General features: G+C 37.9%; 1 protein-coding gene across 5 annotated transcripts in view; it reads right to left on the bottom strand.

The window, feature by feature from the left end:
- SAMD13 (sterile alpha motif domain containing 13) overlaps positions 1-20,377 on the bottom strand; it is a 63,729-nt gene extending 43,352 nt beyond the window's left edge. For 4 of the 5 annotated variants that reach the window (XM_040987357.1, XM_040987360.1, XM_040987359.1 and 1 more), the window contains exons 1-2: positions 19,488-20,377; positions 15,024-15,108 (exon numbers count right to left, since the gene is read on the bottom strand). In XM_040987357.1, the coding sequence (XP_040843291.1) occupies positions 15,024-15,108; positions 19,488-19,632 (230 nt within the window). In that variant the 5' untranslated portion in view covers positions 19,633-20,377. The remainder of the gene's footprint in view (positions 1-15,023; positions 15,109-19,487) is intronic. The other variant, XM_040987358.1, reaches the window with a different exon arrangement.
- Positions 20,378-21,626: the final 1,249 nt, after the last annotated feature.

Below are 21,626 nucleotides of genomic sequence, written 5' to 3'. Positions count from 1 at the left end.
GAGCACACTAAATTCAGTCAGGAGAAGAAATAAATGAAGTAGAAAATGGAAAAAATAGAAAAAAATAACAAAAGTAAGAGTGTTCTTTTGAAAAAAATAAAAATGGCAAACTTTGTGCTAAACAAGGGATCCTATTTCCAGCTTCCTGCCCATTACAGATCCAAGAATGCAGCACTGATAACTTAAGTAAGTAGGTTCCTTCCACCCTCTGGAAGATTTAGATTCAGCACTGAGACCCCAGCTTCAGCCTGGCGCAATCCTGGCCACTGTGGGCAACCAGTCAATGACACCACATATACTTTTCCTCTCTCTCTGCCATACCGCTCAAATAAAAACAAAAACAGGAAGTCTAGGACAATGTACCCCACTGGAGATTTTATTGCATACTTATAAAACACCATCAATTCTTCTGAAACTTTTACCAAAAACTGAATAGAAAGGAATACTTCTGAACTCATTTCTGAAGGTCAGTATTACCTTACTACTAACCCCAGAAAAAAAAAGATGCCACAAGAAAAGATTATAGGCCAATACCCATGATGAACACAGAAACAAAATTCCTCAACATAAACTTAACAAACTAGAGTCATTCTCACACTGAAAGTACCATACATGATGGATGACCAAATAGTAGTTATTCCTGGGATCATTCTACCTATAACCATTCCATCAATGCAATATGCTAGATTAATAGAATAAAGGACAAAAACACATAGTCCATCATTACAGACACATGAAAAGTGTTAGACAATATCAACACTTTTTATAACAAAAACTGTTCAGAGTTAACTAGGAATAGAAGTCATTAGCTTCAACTCATTAAAGGCCATATATGAAGAAAAAAAAAATGCCCAATGGTGAAAACCCAAAAGCTTTTCTGTTAAGATCAAGAACACAGGAGGAATGTTTACTCTGGACATTTCTGGTCAACACAGTATCTTAAGTCCTATCTAGAGCAAGAAGAAAAAGGAATAAAGGGCATCCAAATTGTAAAAAAAAAAAGAACAATTACCCCCCTTTTCTAAGGATATGATCTCTTATAGAGAAAACACTGTAAGATTACACCAAAAACCTTTTAGAACTAATAAATCGAGTCAAGTTACAGGACACATATTAATACACAAAAAAGCTTTAGTTATAATTTTTACTACAGAATCAGAAAAGACCCAAAATAGTCAAAACAATCTTAAAAAAATAAGAAAGCTAGCGGTTCAGATAGTCTCATTTCAAAATGTATTATATATCCTCATTTTAAAATATATTATACAGGGCCCGGCGCGGTGGCGCAAGTGGTTAAGTCCTCACCTTGCACGCCCGGGATCCCGTGTGGGCACCGGTTCTATCCCGGCAGCCCCGCTTCCCTTCCAGCTCCCTGCTTGTGGCCCGGGAAAGCAGTCGAGGACGGCCCAGGGCTTTGGGACCCTGCACCCGTGTGGGAGACCCGGAAGAGTCTCCTGGCTTCAGATCGGCATAGCGTCGGCCCATTGCACTCACTTGGGGAGTGGATCATCAGACGGAAGATCTTCCTCTCTGTCTCTCCTCTCTGTATATCTGCCTTTCCAATAAAATAATAATAATAATAATAATAATAAAATTTTAAAAATATATATTATACAGCTACAGTAATTTAAACAATATGGTAACAGGATAAAGATAGACATACACAATGATGCAAGAGCCTTTATATCACCAAAATATATCATACATTGTCCAGTGATCTTTGACAGAGTGTCAAGAATACACCATAGGGAAAGCTTAGTCTGTTCAACAAACAGTATTGGGAAAACTTGATACCTATCCACAAACAAATTAAAGTAGACCTTTACCTAATACTACACACAACTTCAAATGGATTAAATACTTAACTTTCAGACCTGAAGCTGTAAAATTGCTAGAGGAAAACTTCAAGACAGTAATTTCATTGATATGATACCACACACACTAGCCTCTTTGAAAATGGGGGAAAATAGAAAAGCAGGACTATATAAAATTAAACACCTTCTGCATAGCAAAGGAAACAATTGATAGAGTTAAAAGATAAACTATGAAATGGGAGAACAAGTTCCAAATCATGTATCTGATAAGTGGCTAAATTCTTAAGTATATAATGATGGCTGTAACTCAACAGTGAAAAGCAAAGCAAAACAAAACAAAACAAAAAACCCAATAGTCTAATTAAAGTAGCTTAAGAATTTGAGCAGATATTTCTCCATAGAAGCCACACCAATGGCCTTTGGGTATGTGAAGACATGCTCAATGTCAGTATTTACAGGGAAAATTTAAATTGAAGCCACAATAATTCATCTCATACTTGTCAGGATACAAAACAACAATCATAAATGTTAGCAAGGACCTAGGTACCCTAGAATCTTTGTATACTGCAAGTGGATATGCAAAAATGTTATAGCCGTTCATATGTTAATAGTATACAGGTTCCTAAAACATCAAAAATAGAATGAGCAAATGATCCAGATATTTCACTTCTGGGTCTTTATAAAAAATAATGTAAATCAGAATCTCAAAGACATCTTAGGGCACCCACATTCACTATAGCAATATTTACAATAGCCAGTATGTGGAAACAACAGAAATGTCTATGGATTTAAGGATGGATTTTTAAAAATGCAGTACTTATGCACAATGGAATATTATTCAACCTAAAACAAGTTTTTATTTGCAACAACATGGATGAATCCTATAGAATACTTTGTTAAATGAAGTAAGCCTGTTACAGAAATAAGCTTACATGATTCTACTTACCTGCACAGTATCTAAAATAATATAACCCATAGAACCAACACTAGTAGCACAATCTTAGCAATAATAGAAAGGAGCTATTGCTAATCAGCTGGAATAAAATTTCACTGATGCAGATGAATAAATTCTCACTATATTATTTTGGCTATTTGCATCTTCTCTAATTTACCTAGGCAAAAATTGATGACTTCCTTAATACTTAGCTTAACTAGGTATATAACAAGTTTTGAAAATAAAAATATAAGATTATTTTTTTAAAGATTTATTCATTTTTATTACAAAGTCAGATATACAGAGAGGAGGAGAGACAGAAAGGAAGATCTTCCTTCTGATGATTCACTCCCCAAGTGACCACAACAGCTGGTGCTGCGCCGATCCAGACCTGGGAACCAGGAACCTCTTCTGGGTATCCCACGAGGGTGCAGGGTCTCAAAGCTTTGGGCCATCCTCGACTGCTTTCCCAGGCCACAAGCAGGGAGCTGGATGGGAAGTGGAGCTGCCGGGATTAGAACCGGCGCCTATATGCTATCCCGGCATGTTCAAGGTGAGGACTTTAGCTGCTAGGCCACGCCGCCGGGCCCGAAAACACAAGATTATTTTAAAAGCTAGCATTATTTTAGTTTGAAGCATTACAACATTACCAAAACTATGAGACAAATGAGAGGAATGTTAACTCCCAAATTAAGAAAAAAGCCTTTACTTCATAATGAAACAACATACTGAACAAAAAGCACAGAATGTAGTGATATATACAAGCAAGAAAAGCCATGGCATTAAAAAGAAATAGGTTGTTCTGCAAAACCTTGCTAAATTTCGTTACTGAGAATGTTCTATTGAGGCAATCTCTACTCCAAGGCTGGAGGAGGCAGGTGGGGGAACCTGTGGGGTAGGTGGGGTGTAGATAAACTGCTTCAGGTTGAAAAGCTGCTGACTTAGTGTAAGCAACTAGCACACAGGAGTATTAGCTTTTCTTGCCATTCCAGGAGAAAGGGGGAGAAAGAAGGTAAGTTGATGTGTGGGGGGAAGGTGTAAGAACAAGTGAATGACTAAAAATTTATTACTTGGTCAGAAATGCATGAAAATGTAAGAGACTTTCTTTATACAACTTATTAAAAATTCTAAGACACATCAATAAGAATGTGTTATGTTCTACCAGTAAGAGGGTGTCATGTTTTAGAATATAATTCATCAAAAATTTACACATCTGAAATCCACAAATATAGAATACTAAGACCCATCTGTTCAATACAAGCTTACACATATGTGTTCTTTAAATATATGTATATGTTTGTGTATGTATCTACATAGGAATGTATCTGTACATTACAGTGTGATTATATAGGGATATCAAAAGTTATGTTTTCAAACTCTCTAAAACAGTGTACATGAACTATTAAGTTGCTCCTTTCTAGTTATTTTAAATCCACTAGGCAAAATAAAAGCTGCAATCTTGCCATAACTACAGCTTATGATTCAGGCACTCACTCTTCCTTCCTACCTGGGGAAATTCTCATCTTCAATCTCATATCCATTTAACTTTTGTCCTAGTGTATGTGTTCAACAGCTTCTCTCAGCCATGTTTCTGTATTTCAACATAGCAGCCAGCAGTAACATGTGGTTATTAAGTGTTTAAAATTTGACTGAGGAGCTGCTTGTGTATGTGCAACTAAAAACTGTAAGTTAAAAGGTACAAAATACAAATACTTTCTGTTAAAACACAACTACATCCTTTCAGTTGTTCCATTCCAGAGGATATCATTATTGAAATAAGTTTCTCATTTCAGACGTTTATATTCTCACTAGTAGCACATGTCAACACATTATTCATCTAGTTGGTTTCAATAGGTTGAATCAATTTAAACAATTTTTCCTTTTGCTTCTATATTTGATCAATATTTGCAATGCAACACGAGCTATGAGGACCCTCTTCTAATTACCAATTAATTTAACTAGTGATTAAGTTGTTATCATCAGTATTATTCTAGTTTTCATACAAATAAAAGTTTTTAGCCAAACATAAGCATAAATGTACTTTAAAATTTGAAAAGGAGGCAGAATTGAGAGCTCACAATAATGAGCTCCAGAACAAGAAAAGAGGATAAAAGGGATAGGAACAAGACATTTTGGAAATTTTAAGAGCAGCAACTTCAATTTGTTGGAGAAGAAACAAGGAAAAAGTACTATAACATGTTTTAAAATGGCAAAGATTAAAAAATGGATACTCTGAGCAAATTAACTTGCCAAGTTTCTTTCCAAAAGGCAAAAAAAGAACTGATGAAATTAGTCACCTAAAATCAAAATTATTTGTCCAACAAAATGTTTTAAAATGATTCAAAACTGAATCTGAACTTGTAACTCCATGCAGTTACATACTGTTTACAAGTCTTGCAAAAGACAGAAAACAATTGTTCCATGAAAATACAACTATTTCAGCTTTCTAGTTTGTAGAAGACACTAAATAAAAAGACTGTTCTCACAATCATGCCACAAAAGAATCACCTGAAAAACTGTAATAATTAAGATAAACTGATTGAAAATCTGAAAAAAATCTCAAGTATTTTTTAGGTTTAGATGAAACTGTAATATAAAAGACACTACCCAATTAACACTTGAGGTATGTTTTATCTTGAAAAACATCCAAGTTTGAAAAAAATGTCAGTATACAGACTGAGAAGCCAAACTCATGATTTAGATATTTTTAAATCTTTTTACATTTGTCAAAGATAAATTTCAGCTAGATTTATAAAAAATATATATATCAAATCTAGCCTCATGGACATTGTTCAGCCATGTTTAGGTTTTAAAAATCTAAGTTTATTGTAATTTCAAGGGAAGAGACCAATATTTGCCTTATTGTTTCCTGTCATTGATATCTACATCCGAGTTTCTGAAGAGTCCTGTGAAGTGTCATGGGTACCAATGTTAAATTGCAATGTGTTTGTAAATATAATGAACAAGTAAGTGTTAATCTATCTGTTAGATGAAATGGAAGATTCTAAATGTAATCATTTATTTCTGACTAATTTAATGACCAATTTTCTAAACATACTAGGCAAGTCATGAAAAAGCTTTTTTTAAAAAAATTTTAAAAGATTTATTCATTTTTTATTGCAAAGTTGGATTTACAGAGAGAAGGAGAGACAGACAGAAATATCTTCCTTCTATTGGTTCACTCCCCAAAGGGCCACAACGGCTGGATCTGAGCCAATCTGAGCCAATCTGGAGCCAGGAGCCGGGAGCCTACTCCGGGTCTCCACAAGAGTGCAGAGTCCCAACTGCTCTCCCAGGCCACAGCCAGGGAGCTGGAAGGGAAGCAGAACAGCCGGGATACAAATTGGCGCCCATATGTGGAACTAGCACCCATATGGCATCCCAGTACATGCAAGGCAAGAACTTTAGTCAATAGGCTATTGTGCTGGGCCCAGAAAAGCTTTATTGTACTATTAACACAACCTTAATATTTTACTGAAACAAGAATATTTGTCAAATATTCAAGAATTAAAAATTAAAATAGAATAATTTATATGTTATAACTAATTCCACAGTGCATATGAACTAATTAGGAAGTTCCAAAGAAAGTTAAAGCTGCTTTGTGGCCTAATCACATATAAAACTTTACATTAGGGCTGAGTGTCTTGGCATACTAGGCTAAGCCTCTGCCTGGGATTCATAAAGGTTCTGACTCCAGTCCTTGGCTGCTCCGTCTCAGATCTAGCTCCAGACTGACGGCCTGGGAAAGCAGGGGTGTGGCCTATGTTTTTGTGCCCCCAGACTCATGTGGAAGACCTAGAAGAAGCTCCTGGCTCCCAGCTTCACCCAATCCCAGCTCTGGCCACTGGGACGACTGGGGATCTCTTCTTTCCTCATCTGTCTTTGAAGCAAAAAATAAAAACACATAAATCGTTAGAAAGAACTTTTATATTAAAATTATCTTTTTAGAATATAATAGTAATTATTTTACACTTTTCTCATAACTCCAAGAAAATTTGAATGATGATTTAATGACATTCATAAAGTAAAAGCTGATGCAGTACTACTTGGAATTCAATTTTAAAAACACTGCATTGATACGACCATTGATAAATTTATCTAACTATGACATATTTAATTTTGAAACCAATATGTTTTTGTTTCAAAGTCAGATCAAGCTAAATCAGTTATATCAATTTGCATGCAAATATTAACAAGAATTTTTTTTAGTTCTTTTAAGTATGTTTGGAATTATTTCAGTATGTACATCTATGTTTTCAGCTTTTACTTTTTTGAAATCTAACTGCAAATCAAATATTCCCAAAGAAAAATTTCTGTCCAAATCAGCACATACAGTAAGTGTAAACCATGCAACAGATTTAGAAAATATAGTACCAAAAATGTAAAATATTTCATTAAGAATCTTATTTTACATATCAAATTAACATTTTTCATATATTAAGTTAAATAAGGCATCTTATTAAAATGTATGTCACTAGTTTAAATATGATGATCAGAAAAGTCAAAATTACATGTTTAGGTTTTGTTTCTACTAGGCAGCATTAATACAAATACATATCTAAAAATGAAATTGCTGAACTATAAAATATTTAACACTAGAAAAAATGTCAAACCTTTCTAAAGTTGCTGTACCAATTTACAATCTCTCTGGCACCATGGCCTCTAAATTCGTATCTTCTCTAGTGGTAGGTATTGTGAACTTTTTGCGTTTTTGGCAAGTATATGGATATGATAAGAATTTCTTTTCAAATGTTAATTGCTACTCTTGTGAAATGTTTGGTCATGTTATGACTATTTTTGGTAAGCTTTACTTATTTAATTTGAAAAAGTTAAAGAGAGAGGAAGGGAGGCAGGGAGAAAGAGAGAGGCAGGGACCAAGCACATGAGCCTATTTTGGCTGCTTTTCTTGGGCCTTAGGTAGGGAGCTGGATCAGAGTGGAACAGCCAGGACATAAACCTGCACTTACATGGAGTGCTGGCATCACATGCAGTGGTATTACCCACTATGCCACAATGCAGGCCCCTGTGACCATTTTTTAATGACATTCTTGTGTTTTGCTTTTATGGTTGATTTATCGGTTACTATTGTTAAAGACCCTAAACATAATATAAAATCCAATTATTCTTGCTTTTCTGAATTAGTTCAAGTAGAATCTAAGTCTTAATGATTATTATGCCAAAATCATAGTGACTCACATGATGCAAAAAGAGCAATCTACACAAATATCTACATTAAACTCCTAAATGGAATAAATGTATAAATGTAGGATGTTGGTTCAAAGCTATCAAGGTTATTTTCCAATCCCAGTCACTTGGGTCAACACATCTGACAAATTGCAAGGCCTGAAAAATAAATTCCAATTATCCTTCCCTTTGTCTAACAGAAGCCACATTAGGAATCAACTGTCCAGGCCTACACAAAGCTTGCCCCTACTGACTAGCACCAGATCTACTTCAGTTATAGCACTGGGTGAGGATAATTATAGGTTGTAGGAGGAAGTAAAATAATCACTTTTTGGAGTCAGAAGAGCTAGGTTCAAACCTCAGGTTTGCCCCTTTCTCAGTTACATTTCTAAGCTACCATTCACTTACTGGAAAAAAGGGCTGCAATGTATTTACTATTTCTCATTCAGAGATAATTAAATGAGATAATGTGTGTAACAATCATTACCAGAAAGCAGAAAGCATAGCTCATTCTAGGCCCTCTTATGCATTCTGCATTGGAAAATAAAGACTGTTGCAGCTATATATTACTCTAATGCATTCAAGTGCCTTGTTTTGATCCTAACATCTCTTCAATTCCAATCTATACTCAAAACCAGCAAGATGAGAAAAATTAACTAATTTACTATTATTGTATTATATCTATTATCACTCATGCTATTATATTTATTATAATTCCTTTGCTAATTATGAAATAAAAGCAAGGTTAAACCTAACTTCTGCACCTAAGACTTACTTAAAAGTCAATAACTCTTACCATTACCAGGTCACGCTTGGGTCCTCCCTGGTTGCCAAGTCTGAGCAGCAATATCCCTTCTTTCCTAGGGAACAGTAACAGTCTCACCCCTTTTATAGAATGGGTTTTATTTTTAAAAGTCTCACACTCACAGAAAAATTGCAAGAATAGTATAAAAATCCTATACATGCATCACTCAAATTCTCCCAAATGTTAATATTTAACTACATTTGCTTCATTTTTCTCTTCTCTCCCTGTCTTCCCTTCTCTGATGTATAAATTAACAGGCAAAAAACAGGAATACAGAGAAAGTTCTCATTTGAAATATTCAAAAATTCATTCTGCATAAGTGACAGTTACAAATTGTAAACGAGTTTCTGATACTTAAGAGCCAATCTGTTGCTACACATTTCTTTTGTGGAGTTTAGTTTAGAGCACTGGTTTTCAACTAGAGGTGATGTTATGCCCCAGGAAACATTTAGCAATATCTGAAGACATTTTGATTGTCTTAACTGGGAAGAGTATTACACCTTGGCTGGGAGAGGCCAGGGATGCTGCCACACATCCTATATTCCCTTCACAAAATAGCCTTAAGAACTTGTGGTTTATGTGTTTAGGGAATCTAAAACTTTTGGTGTCTTGTTCAATGTGTTAGCCACTAGCATGCTGTGGGCACATAAATTAATTCAAACTCTTACTTCCAATCAAGAAGCAGAAAAATTAAGAAAAAAAATTAAAACTCCATGCAGACCAAACATAGACAACAATGTCATGTGAAATATTGTTCACAGGAAGTGAAGGTTAATGATCACTGAGAGATGGAAAACTAGAAAGCAAACCCTTCACATTCACTGTCTGGGGCTTTCAGGCTGTGTTAAGGGCAGTACTACAGAGGAGAGAGATACACAGTATAAGAACTCTGGTCAGCACGGTCCTCACCAGCACCTGCATGTGCGGAAGCTACCTGAGCCTGTAGAAGAATAACTCAAATGGATTAGTGGGAACAATCTTTGAAGATCATGTAGAAGTAGGTAGATACTGTCTATCTGTCGGAGAGGAAAATCTTATAAATGAGGAGCACCATTAGAGCACAAAGAAAGATCTTAACTCACTAAAGGAGGAAAAATCAATACAGCTCTTCAAATAAATGCAGCTGTGGTACTACCTGACAAGATGTAAAAAGCAAAACTTTAAAAGAACGAACTCTTTCCAAGTAACTTGAGGTCTTTCAAGGATAACACTCAAACATATTTATAAGAATACAAAAAAAATTAACTCATAATAAGGTGAAAAAAATCACAATGTCTGGTATTCACTCAAAAATTAGCAGGCATGTGAAAAAAATAGGAAAATATAAGAGACAGAAGAAAAAACAGTCGGTTGAAACTATGATACAAATGGTAGAATTTACTCCAAGAAATGCTGAAATTACAGTTATTACTGTTTTTTTTTTTAAATAGAACATGGGTAGGCATTGTGGCAGTCAGTTAAGTAGTTTCCTATGACAGCATTGCAATCTGGAGTGCCAGCTTAAGTTATGATTATTCTGTTCTGTCTAACTCATTGCTACTGTGCCTGAGAAGACAGAAGAAGATGACTGAAGTACTTGGGTCCCTGTCAACCACATGGGAAACTGGAATAAATTAATCTTTTTTAAAGATTTATTTATTTTTATTTGAAAGGTAGATTTTTATATACAGAGGAGATAAAGAGAAAGGAGATAAGCAGACAGCAGAGATAAAGAGAAAGATCCTTCCTCTGTTGGTTCAGTTTCCAAAATGAATGGCACAACCACTTGAACTGAGCTGATCTGAAGCCAAGAGTCTTCTCTGGGTTTCCCATTTGAGTGTTGGGTAAAGGACTTAAGCCATTTTCTGCTGCTACTCAGGCCATAAGCAGGGAGCTGGATCACAAGTGGAACAGCCAGGACATGAACCTGTACCCATCTGGGGGTAACAGAACTGCCAGCAGATTAATTTACTATCCCACTGTGCTGGCTCCTGGTATAGATTTTTAACTCAACACGTCAGCCTAGCCCTGGCCTTTGTGGCCATTTGGGGAGTAAATCTTCAAAAAGAAAATCCGTCTCCCTCTTTGTCATTCTGATTTCAAAAAATATTTTTAAAATATACAGAGAAATTTCAGTGTATTAAATAGAAACATTGAAGCCAAACATGTAAAACATGCCGAGCTAAGGATCTGGAGATGAAAACTACATTGTATAAAATGAAAAACACATTGGATGGAATTAACAAGGGATGAGAAATTTTAGAAGAACATCAATGTAAAGCAATAAACAACTATCCAAATATAAAACAGAGATAAAAGAGAGAAATTTAACAGAACATTAGTAAAATACTGGGCAAGCAATTAAATATACATAAGACTGGAACCCCTAAAGGAGAAAGGAGACAAATATTATCTGAAAAATAATGCCCCCAAATTTCCAGATTTAATAAAAGCTAGGCAAACACTTAAATCCCAGAAACAAAGTAAAACCCATCACAGGAACAAAGACAATGTCATCAAGTCTCATGATGAATTGCTTCAAAAGCCAGTGATAAAGAAGGAAACATTTTAGGCAGAGAGAAAACAAAAAGAAAAAAACAAATAACAAGTGAAAGATGAAGATTAGGGCCCACAGTGGTGGCCTAGTGGCTAAAATCCTTGGCTTGAATGCACTGGGATTCCATATGAGCACAGGTTCTAATCCTGGCAGCTCCACTTCCCATCCAGCTTCCTGCTTGTGGCCTGGGAAAGCAGTTGAGGATGGGCCAAAGCCTTGAGATGCTGCACCTGCATGGGAAACCTAGAGGAAGTTCCTGGCTCCTGGCTTCAGATCTGAGCAGTACCACTGCAGTCACTTGGAGAGTATATCATCAGATGGAAGATATTCCTTTCTGTGTCTCTTCCTTTTTTTAAAGATGAAGATGAGGCACAAATCAAGCATGCTGGTTCTCACCACTATTTTCAACATTTTACTGGAGATTCTCTTTGGTGCAGCAAGAAAGGAAAAAAATAGAAGGCATAGAGAAAAGGAAAAAAGAACTAAAACTACCTTAATTTATAAGACATAACTATTTCTATTGTAAGAAGAATCTACAAAAAAGCTACTGTACGTCACAACTAAGTTTAACAAGATTGTAAGATATTGAACTATAGAGGAAATTAGGTTGGATTTCTAAACACTATGTAGAAATGAATAATTAGAAATTCAAGTTCAAAAAGCAGCATTATCTATAAAAGCATCAAGAACATGAAATTTGTCCAGGGATGCATATGTCAAATGCATGTAATACCTACACACTAAAAACAATTCGAAATCACTGTGGGATAGTAAAGATTTAAGTAAATGGAGCTATGCTATGCTCCGTTTTTGGAAGATATAGTAGTGTTAACATTTGAAGTCTTCCCAGACTGATATATGTCAATGCCAACTGAAATGCCATCAGGTGTTTTATGTATGGGTGTAAGTAAGTAAGTATGTATGTATGTATGTATGTATGTATTTTGGTGGAAATTGATGAGTCTAAAATTAATATGGAAAGCAAAGAACCAAAATAATCTTGAAAAAGGAAGAACACTGTGTGAAAAACTACAACCTGATTTCAGGCTGTAGTTTTCAAAGCCACAGTTATCGAAATAGTGTGTGCTGGCATAAATATATGATTAGTGGACTATGGTCAAGTCTAGAAAGAAATTAAAATACATATGATTATTTTTAACAAAGTTAATTTTTGAACTAATGGTACTGGAAAAATTAGATATTCATAGCAAAGAGAATGAAACAAAACACTATTACTACCACAGCAACAGAAACAATTTAATCTTTAGCTAACGAAAGTTAAACGAAAATACACAGTGCTAAACAAGAAAACCACTGTGACCTTGGATTAGCTAAATGTCTTAGCTATGATACCAAAAGCAATAACCGTAAAAGAAAAACTTAATAAATGAGACTTCACCAAAATTTAAAAACATCTGCACTTTCAACAACACTATAGACAGAACAAAAAGATTAGCTAATTATGGAAAGAACTTATCTATATGATGGAAGAGTTGCACTCATAACATGACAAACATGGAAAAAGCTAATGCAGGAAAAATGATTTTAAAAAGTTGAACAATACTTTATCAAGGAAGATGCAAGGATGGAAAGTAAGTATACAAAGAAGATGTTCAATACTATTGGTTATTAAGAAAATAAAGTTGAAAAGAATGTAATACAACGTGTAATAGAAAAAGACTGCTTATGCCAAGTTTGGGAGAGCATGGAACCACAGGAGCACTCTCACATTGTTGGTGGGAATGGAAAAGATGCAATCAGTTTGGAAAACCAAAGTCTTAAGAAGTAAGCATACATCTACCATTCCGAGCAACCAATTCTACCTGTGAGCATTGATGGGAAAAGGAATGAAAGTATACATATACACAGGAACCTGTACATGATTATCAAAGCAGTTTTATTTGTAATAGCTGAAAATACAGAAACAATCCAAATGTCTACCATCATGCAGATGGCTAAATAGTTTTTAAAAAGTCAAAACTTCATATAATGGAAAAGTATTCAGTAATAAAAAATTATGAACTAATATCAAATATCAAATTAATTTTGCTAAGTGAAGGACACCAAATCCTCCCCCATGGACATATATACACATAAACACACAGTGGCTTGAAAAAGGCCATGGAAAATGCACATTTATCTTTTAATTCCATTTTCCATGATCTTTTTGAAGCTCCTTTATGTAGGTTTGTGTGTATGATACACATGTAATCATATACATAAATTCAATTATGCACTTATTTTTACAAAGATCTAGAAAAAGCAAACTACAATGACAGCACAACAATGGTTGCTTAGAGATATGGTGGCAGGAAAGAAGATGAAGAGACTCTAACAGACTATAAGAAAACTTTGGGCATAATTGATGTGTTCACTATCTTTATTATGGACATGATCTGACAGACATACATAAATACAAAAATCACCAGTTTATGCTTTAAACACATAAAATTCATATACTCATTACACTAAAAATCCTGTTCACTTTAAAACAGTTTGAAAATAAGTAAAATCTATAATTTAGTTAATCTGTTACACTAGTCATATTTCAAGGGCTTAATAGCCTCACCTGGTCAGTAGCTACTGTTTTAGAAAGCCCACGCACAGAACATGCCTATGGTTGTAGCAAGTACTACCACACAGCACAGCTGTAGCTCACTCAAGCCATTTCTCCTTACATCTACTTATGCCAAACAACAAGAATGGGACTAAGGACAACACCTTAAACCCTGCACTACAGAACACTGAAACTTTCAAATCTGAAATCATTTGAGGAAAACAAAAAAATTGTACTGACATATAAACTGCCCAAGAATTTAAAAAAAAAGATTTTATTAATTTTAATGTAACTTTGCTGTGAAACAAACTATACTTTCTATGCATGAACATATAGCACATTGTCTCATTTAAATATCACAGCTTCTACAGATTACATTCAATTAGTTTCCGTCACAGCTCAACTTTACAGCAATCTTAAACTAAATGACACAGGAAAAAAAAATGAAACAGATAACATTCTCCTGGAACTTTCTTTATCCTTATTATCAAAGTAGTGATAGCTTAGACATAACTTCTAAATTAGAATACATGCTTCCTACATTGACTCATGGACTTCTTGAAAGTTGGCTTTTTTTTGGTTTCAGAGTACTGTGCTATACAATGCAACAGAATTTTCTGTTTAGAAAAACCAAGCTTATACTTCCTCCACAACAAACACAAGCATTATCAGAGATTGCAAATGTGAGAACACAGATTAAAAAGGGAACAGCAACAGAGAAGTTGTTAAATTTAGTATGTTTAATGAAGCTTTTTCCTTCCCTTCACATTAGTTTTGAGAGTGACAAGTGATTTTATTTCTAAAAAAATTTCAAACTCCATCTTCTATCCCCACCCTGGTAGCCTAAGTAAGGACTTAGAAGGCAGTCTCCTCCGCTTGACCTGTTTGTTTGTTTTTGTTTGTTTCGCTGCAGTAGACAGAATGCAGGGTTGAAATCCCCAACCCCGTTTCCAAAGCCTGATAAAGCTCACCTTCCAGGCACTTTCTCATGTCTGAGACATCATGTCTTGGAAATGGAAGACAGAAAAAGGCAACTGGGTGGGGTTGGGGGGAGAAGTGAGGCTGGTGGCCAGTGTAGACAAACCAAGACAACCCCCAAACTGTATTTTAGTAGCTAAGCAAAAAGTATCAAAGTAGAAACCGAGTCCCTCTGTGGTCTGCAGAAGCAGAACTCAGAAGCCAGCTTCACTTACTTTTTCACACCGCCAGAGCCATTTTCCTTGTTTTCCATGTCAACAGATAGCATGGGAAGGCTGCAGGGTTCCTTTACTTCAGCAACTAATCAATAAGGGAGAAAAGCTTGTGTTTAATTCTTAGAAAGTGAGAGAAGAATAGATATTCTGAGTCGGAAACATAATGGTTTCTTTTACAGCTTCACACCAGTTCATGTATGTTTGTTTAAACCTCCAGTTCCCTCAGCGATTGGAGACATGCGATTAAACCTAAAGGACCGGAGGAGACGGATTGGGGTGCTTTCATCTGCACTGGCACTGCTTGCCCTGACAATAAGCATTTGCAAATGAAACTGAATCCTCCTTCAAAACAAGTGCTGTGTGAACTGGCACAGCTTCCACTGGGTGCCAAGCTCGTACTTAAGACATTGCAACTCAGAAACGAGTCAAAAGTACAGAAAAACAATCCTGGCTCTCCTCCCCCTCCCGCAGCGGGCTGTGGTTTTTCTTTTCCTATTGTATTTCTCCCCCACTTCTCCAGTTCCTACATTTTTCCATTGCCATGCAGAAGGGCACGTAAAGCTTTTGTCTGCAAGTATTCCCCACCTCACATATTCACAAGCAAAGCCTCTAAAACCCCTCCGTGAGATGGCCATGCTGTGCTAATGCAGGAAGGTCACAAATATGCCAGCCAGCCCCAAGAACAGAAAGGTGATGCTGTGTGTGTCTGAGGTGATGCTGTGTGTGTGTGTGTGTGTGTGTGTGTGTGTGTGTGTGTGTGTGTGTGTGTATGAGAGCCTAGACAACTCGCTGGATTTATGTAAAATCATCAAGACATCTAAAGAGAGATAGTAGCATCCATCAGTCTTTTTGTTTAGTAGAATGAGGAAAAATATTAAAATCCTGTGAAAAACAAAAGTCCTCTACAATCAATATGCAACTAGCAAGATAAAAACACTACAAACAAAACTGCAAAAAGAAAAACAACAACAACAAAAAAACTAGTCCTGAAACGTGTTTTCTGTTATTCAGCTGAAGCCATAAATTAAACACATTTGCTCTCCAATCACTTCATACTTCGGCACTCCTCCTGGGATTACTCTGACATGGCAAGTGCATCATTTAGTATATTCACAAGATTTTATCACTGTTAGAGAATTAGATGATTAGCAAATAACACTGTAAGTGTGCACTAATCTTTACTCCTGAAACATACACACAAACTTCCAGTTGCTAAGCCACTTAGAATATTGCTAGAGAAAGCAACATTTAATACACACATAGATATTAGCATTGGTTCACACACCGTTAGAGTAGACACAAACAGAGTGATGCTTTTCTAGGCTACCAGAATGATTTCACACCAGTTGGAAACTGTTACACATTCACCATTTTCTAAGCATCTCACAAAACAAAACAAAACACTCACACTGACACTCTGCAACATCACTCTACATTGTCTTATTATTACTATTTTCTCTCTTTTTTTGGTGGAAGAGTAAAAAGAAAACCTACCTATAAGCAACTAAAATATGTCATTTTTTATAGGCTTATCAAGAACAGCCAAAGAAACCCCAATGTTTTCTTTCACAAAGTAGGCTGGCAAAGGAATTCAATAAGGAGGTACAATTTGACACAGTGAAATAAAACCAGGCTGGCTCTCAGCCAACATGACGTTAGGAATCACACACAAGCTGCACCAACTGCTTTCTGGTTCATGGCTGACTTTTTAAAGCTACAGTGTGCCTGCTCACTTTTACTAACTACCTTCAGCACAATTAGTGGAAGTGATTGAATTGCAACTCCCAAACTGCAGAATTCTCCCTCCGTGCACCTGTTTTAGACAAAGAGAACCAAGCAGTCTCAATAGCCTCTTATTTTCTCCCTCCCTTTATTGTTGCTGCATATGCCTTTACTTTCTTTTTTCTGGGCATGAATATCATATATCAGACTATTTCTTTTTCATAGAGGAAAGAGAAGGTAGTGCTTATGCACTATACTCAATGAACACTCAGAAGCTGTGATTCCTTGTCCATTTTTATTTCCTAATAGAGATTTGTGGACAAAGTTCCCAGGGCTGGCTTTGAAGTAATCTCTTTGTGAGAGTAAGGAAAGCACTGCCCAGCAGCAAATCCTTTCTCTCCATTATGCAGGAAGTAGCATATTTCAGAGAGCATGCAAAATAGATTACCAGATCTCCCCAAATACCCACATTCCTTCATTTTGGCATTTGTCCTATCCAGCAAAGCCAGTCAAAATTCAAACTGAAATAAACAAAACCATATTCTACAAAGTGAAAACAATTAGTTCTGGTAGTTTTAATTTTAACTGTTTATATCCAAATTGCACAAATAAAGCATTACTTCATACATCTCCTGACCCATCAGCACCTGGGACTGTATGAGTTACATATGAATAAGACGACAGGGTGCCAACTCCTAAATTCAGTCTTTCCCACCAGCAGCCTAAATCAACAACTCAGGAAACTGGGAGGAGCACAGAGCCTGGGCAAGATCTTTTCAGCTCTCCTGGTCAGCCTCACAGTTCCTGTGCTTGGTCTGGAACCACTGCTGGAGGACAACATTTCTGTTCCATAAACTGCAAACTGCTCTGTGCATACACTGAAAATATGGGGTGAGTGTGCACACATGCAAGCACTTTAGGACACTTTTAGGTCAACATACCAACAATACTGGTTCCCAGAGAATGCTGGTTCCCAGAAGGATCCTGCAAAACCTTTGCTTCTATAATGATCTAAGGACTTTAGGCCAAAATGAGCAGCACAGTGGCTGCTTCATTCTCTACTACTTTACTACTTTTTTTTTTTTTACTACTTCTTTAAGGGTACTAGAGCATCCACTAATAAACTAAAATTGGAACCTGAATTTCAAAACATTATTTTTCCATTTTAACTTGTTCCAGGAGTGATATCAGCAATCTTCAGCATTTTCAAAGATTGTGACTGGCAAAGACTTTTAATTGTTCTAACCAGCTTTGCTATTGCCTCCATGAAAATGCAAATAACAACTCAGAGATTCATTCTAACTACTTAAATATTTTTGAGGGCCATTTTTTTTTTTTTTTTTTTTGGAGGATGAGTGGTTCATCACAGCTGATGAAAACCATGGGCTACTGGGGCAATAGAGGGGTGTATCACCAAGAGATTTTTACAAAACTTTTGTACCTTATAGAATTTTCCTGAACTAAGCGTCAGCCAAATATAAGTAGAAGTGGCTGGCATAAGAAGGGGAGGAGAGTGCCCTGATGGCATGGCTCAGAACAAATGCTGTTTGGCTCACTTCTCTTTCTCAGGAGCGGGGGCAAACACAAAGTAGTTGGACCTCACCCTTCCTCAGACACACGGGAGAGAGGACCCTGTGAAACTCTTCCAAGTATTTGTTCCTACAGGGAGCAAAGGATGATCTCTTTCCACCTTGCCTGCTGCGATCAAAAGTTTGGTGAGCAAGTGTTTGGTGCTGTAAGAAAACCACTCCCATGTTATAAAAAATCAGCATCAAAGGCCAACTACATTATATAATAACAGGAGGTTCCACCGGTTAGCTAAGTAGCTAAGTTCTAACTTTGATAATAATTTTTCATTTGTGAATATACATTCACCAGTACACTCACCCACTCCCCCTCTTCACGTCCTGCACAGACCATTCACAAAACACTCCTGTTCGAGAGAAGGAATGGTATGTGGGTGTCACATGTCTGCTATGGGGTGTGTCCCATGCGTGTGCTATATGCATGGTTGTAAGGCGTGTAGTGTGAGCGGTGTTTATGGGGGCAGTGGGCTACTTCAACAAAACCTCTGAGCGGGCTCAGCATGGACTGCGCTACTTGAAGACAGCCAGCGTCGGGCTTCCAGAGCAGACTTCTGGGCACACAGAGGAGTGGGTTCCCCAGGGACATGGCGGGGGAGGGAGGACTGTGTGGCCTTTGATTGTGTGTGTGTGTGTGTGTGTGTGTGTGTGTGTGTGTGTGTGTGTGTGTGTGTGTGTGTGTCTAGATGACTCTGCCCCGTGTTAGCGCAGACATCCCTGGAACCGCAGTGCTGTCCCACAGGGACCGCCCGCCCAGCCCGGAGCTCCACGCGTCGCGAGGGGCGGCCGAAGTGGGTAACGGCGGCGGCACCGGCCGAGAGGCACTTCACTGAGTGTGTGGCTCCGGCAACACCAGGACAAAGTTTCTGGCTACGACGTTTCAGGACACACTGTTTCTGTTCGGGGCGCCCGGCAGAGCCTGTCCCCCGGAAAGGGAGCGTGGGGGCGTGGCGCTGGCGGAGGCCACCGAGCCTCGCCGCCCCCGGGGTGGGGCCCACCTGCGCCCCCGGCGCCCCTCAGGCTGACAGACTTCCACGCCACCGTCGACAGGACCGCCGCACACACAGCAGAGACGAGGGCAGCTCTTCCGCAGCCTTTCTTCTTGGGGAGGGAAGAGCGTGGGCGCACCCTCGCCCTGGCCACACAGGCCAGCACTTACCTCCCGCGCGGAGCTCGGCGGCAGCAACGCGCCCACCAGGAGCTGGCGCGCGGCACGCCGGGAGTTGTAGTCCGCCCTGGGCCCCGGGGTCCGAGAGGTTGGGTGTGAGGGTCCTGTGAGGGCAGACAGGTGCAAAAACTTCCATGCAGCTGAGAGGAGCGGGGAAGAGGTTCACAGCTTAACTTCATCTTCCTTCCAGTCTTAATTGCTCCTCACAACCCCGATGAAGTTTTCAGCTGGACTTGGGCGGCATTGATAAGTCGAGGTTTCTTGAGTCAGGTTCATCTCTTTAGGGCTCTGTTCTTTGACCTTGAAGACACACCTGGCATTCTCTGCTTGGAACACCTCTTCGGTTCCTCCAGAGCGATTCAGCTGAAGCCCTGGGCGTGCAAAAGGAGAGCGGATGTTTGCACATGACGCTTGCAGGGAGCTTTATAGCTCTCTTAGTTTTGCGAAGCATTCTTCATCTAATTGGTTCGCTGAATTGGAATTATAAAAACAATACTCTGGATTTAGGCAGAGAAAAGTTCATGTTGGAGGGCGTTTCTGTGTCTATACCAGTGGAGCTCGAGCCACTCTGCACTTTTTATTTTCCTATTCAACTCTGCTCTGAGCAGCTGGGAAGGAAGAGTGAGGAGGAGGGCTGGGAACAGATGCAGTAAGAAGAGGAGCTTGCTGTGCGGAACTTTCTTCAAATGGCTGATTAACAAATCCTTATGAAGCAAGAAGATAAGTAAAACCAAAAGAAGGACCTGTGAATTGGAGAACGGACAGGGAAGAGAAAACTAGCAGTGGAGGCTCACACACAAAAACTGTGAGCAGAAAATAACAAGAAGGTTCTATGAGTAAGAGAAAAGAAGCCAAAAGGAAACAGGATTTCAAAGCCGGGGGACCTGTGTGAATGAGCAAGTAGCATTTGGGAGTGGTGCTTTTGGACATTTTATATAGAAATGGAATTAAGGGTGTATTGCTTGGGACAGTAGCAGGCTAGAGAAGAAGAGAAAGCTGTAGCAGCGGCTAAGGGGAGGTGTGGAATCTTAAAAGGATACCAGGCAGGAAGTGGGGGGAAGGGAACCCTGCAAAGGAAACCAGAACCAAGGATGAAAGAAGAGCCCCCCCGGGGGTGGGGGGGCGCTGGGAGCACACCAACCGGTCACTCACTACCAAGAGGTGATAACAGAAAGAGGTTACTAGATTTTAAATTCACGGGCTATTGGGATAGAGATGAGTGGGTTGTTATGGAAATTTACCAGCATGATCTTTGCTCTTCTCAGTTGGAAGGGAAAGATTACCTGCAAAGAGGTGTTGGGGCCAGGGAGGCATCTTCCATGGACCAGACAGTCCTGGATAGCAAAGATTGTCCCACATGCTGTGGACTTCTCTGTACTACTGTGTAGGTGAAAAACCTGCTTGTGATCACCTGGTCTAGAGTAAATTTTACTTATCAACATAGTATTTTTCACAGTCTTAAGCTGCATTGAATTCTCCTAGGATGTAATAAATGCAATAATGATGTATATTTTGGCATTTTATTGCCAATACTATTCATGTTGTAGCTGTCCATTTCATAGTGATTCTATAGGTGGGCAGAAATACCTGACTACTTCTTTGTGTCTTTCAGTTTAGAAATTCCTGAGCATTTAAATATTCAAACATTTATAATTTTATTACAATTACTTTCTTTACTTTTTCCCTTCACACTACAATTAACTCATTGCTTTGTTTTTTGTTTTTAAGTTACATGTGTAAGTAGCTTAAAACTTTCACCTCAAAACATTGCAGAGGCTTCTGAAAAGGGGCATTGGATTTGTCAGGGTAAGAAGTACTTATTTGTTCAGTTAATGACAATCTTTTGAGTGCCTTTTCATTCTAGACACTTACTACACATGAATATATTAACATTAAGTTTGTTGCCTTTATGAACTTATATTCTAACAGAGAGGCAGGCAGACAATAAATATGATTAATAAATATAAGCCAAATAAATACAGTCATTAACATATTGGAATTATTAAAAATACTAGTTGTGGGCTCAGCATGATGGCTCAGTGGCTAAATCCTCACCTTATACACACAGGATCTATATGGGCACCAGTTCATGTCCCAGCTGATCCATTTCCCATCCAGCTCTCTGCCTGT

This window comes from Ochotona curzoniae, unplaced genomic scaffold, assembly GCF_017591425.1.
Source record: "Ochotona curzoniae isolate NIBS_2020 unplaced genomic scaffold, NIBS_Ocur_1.0 contig_4612, whole genome shotgun sequence".
Classification (NCBI taxonomy): domain Eukaryota; kingdom Metazoa; phylum Chordata; class Mammalia; order Lagomorpha; family Ochotonidae; genus Ochotona; species Ochotona curzoniae.
This window is presented reverse-complemented; position numbering and strand designations above follow the sequence as displayed.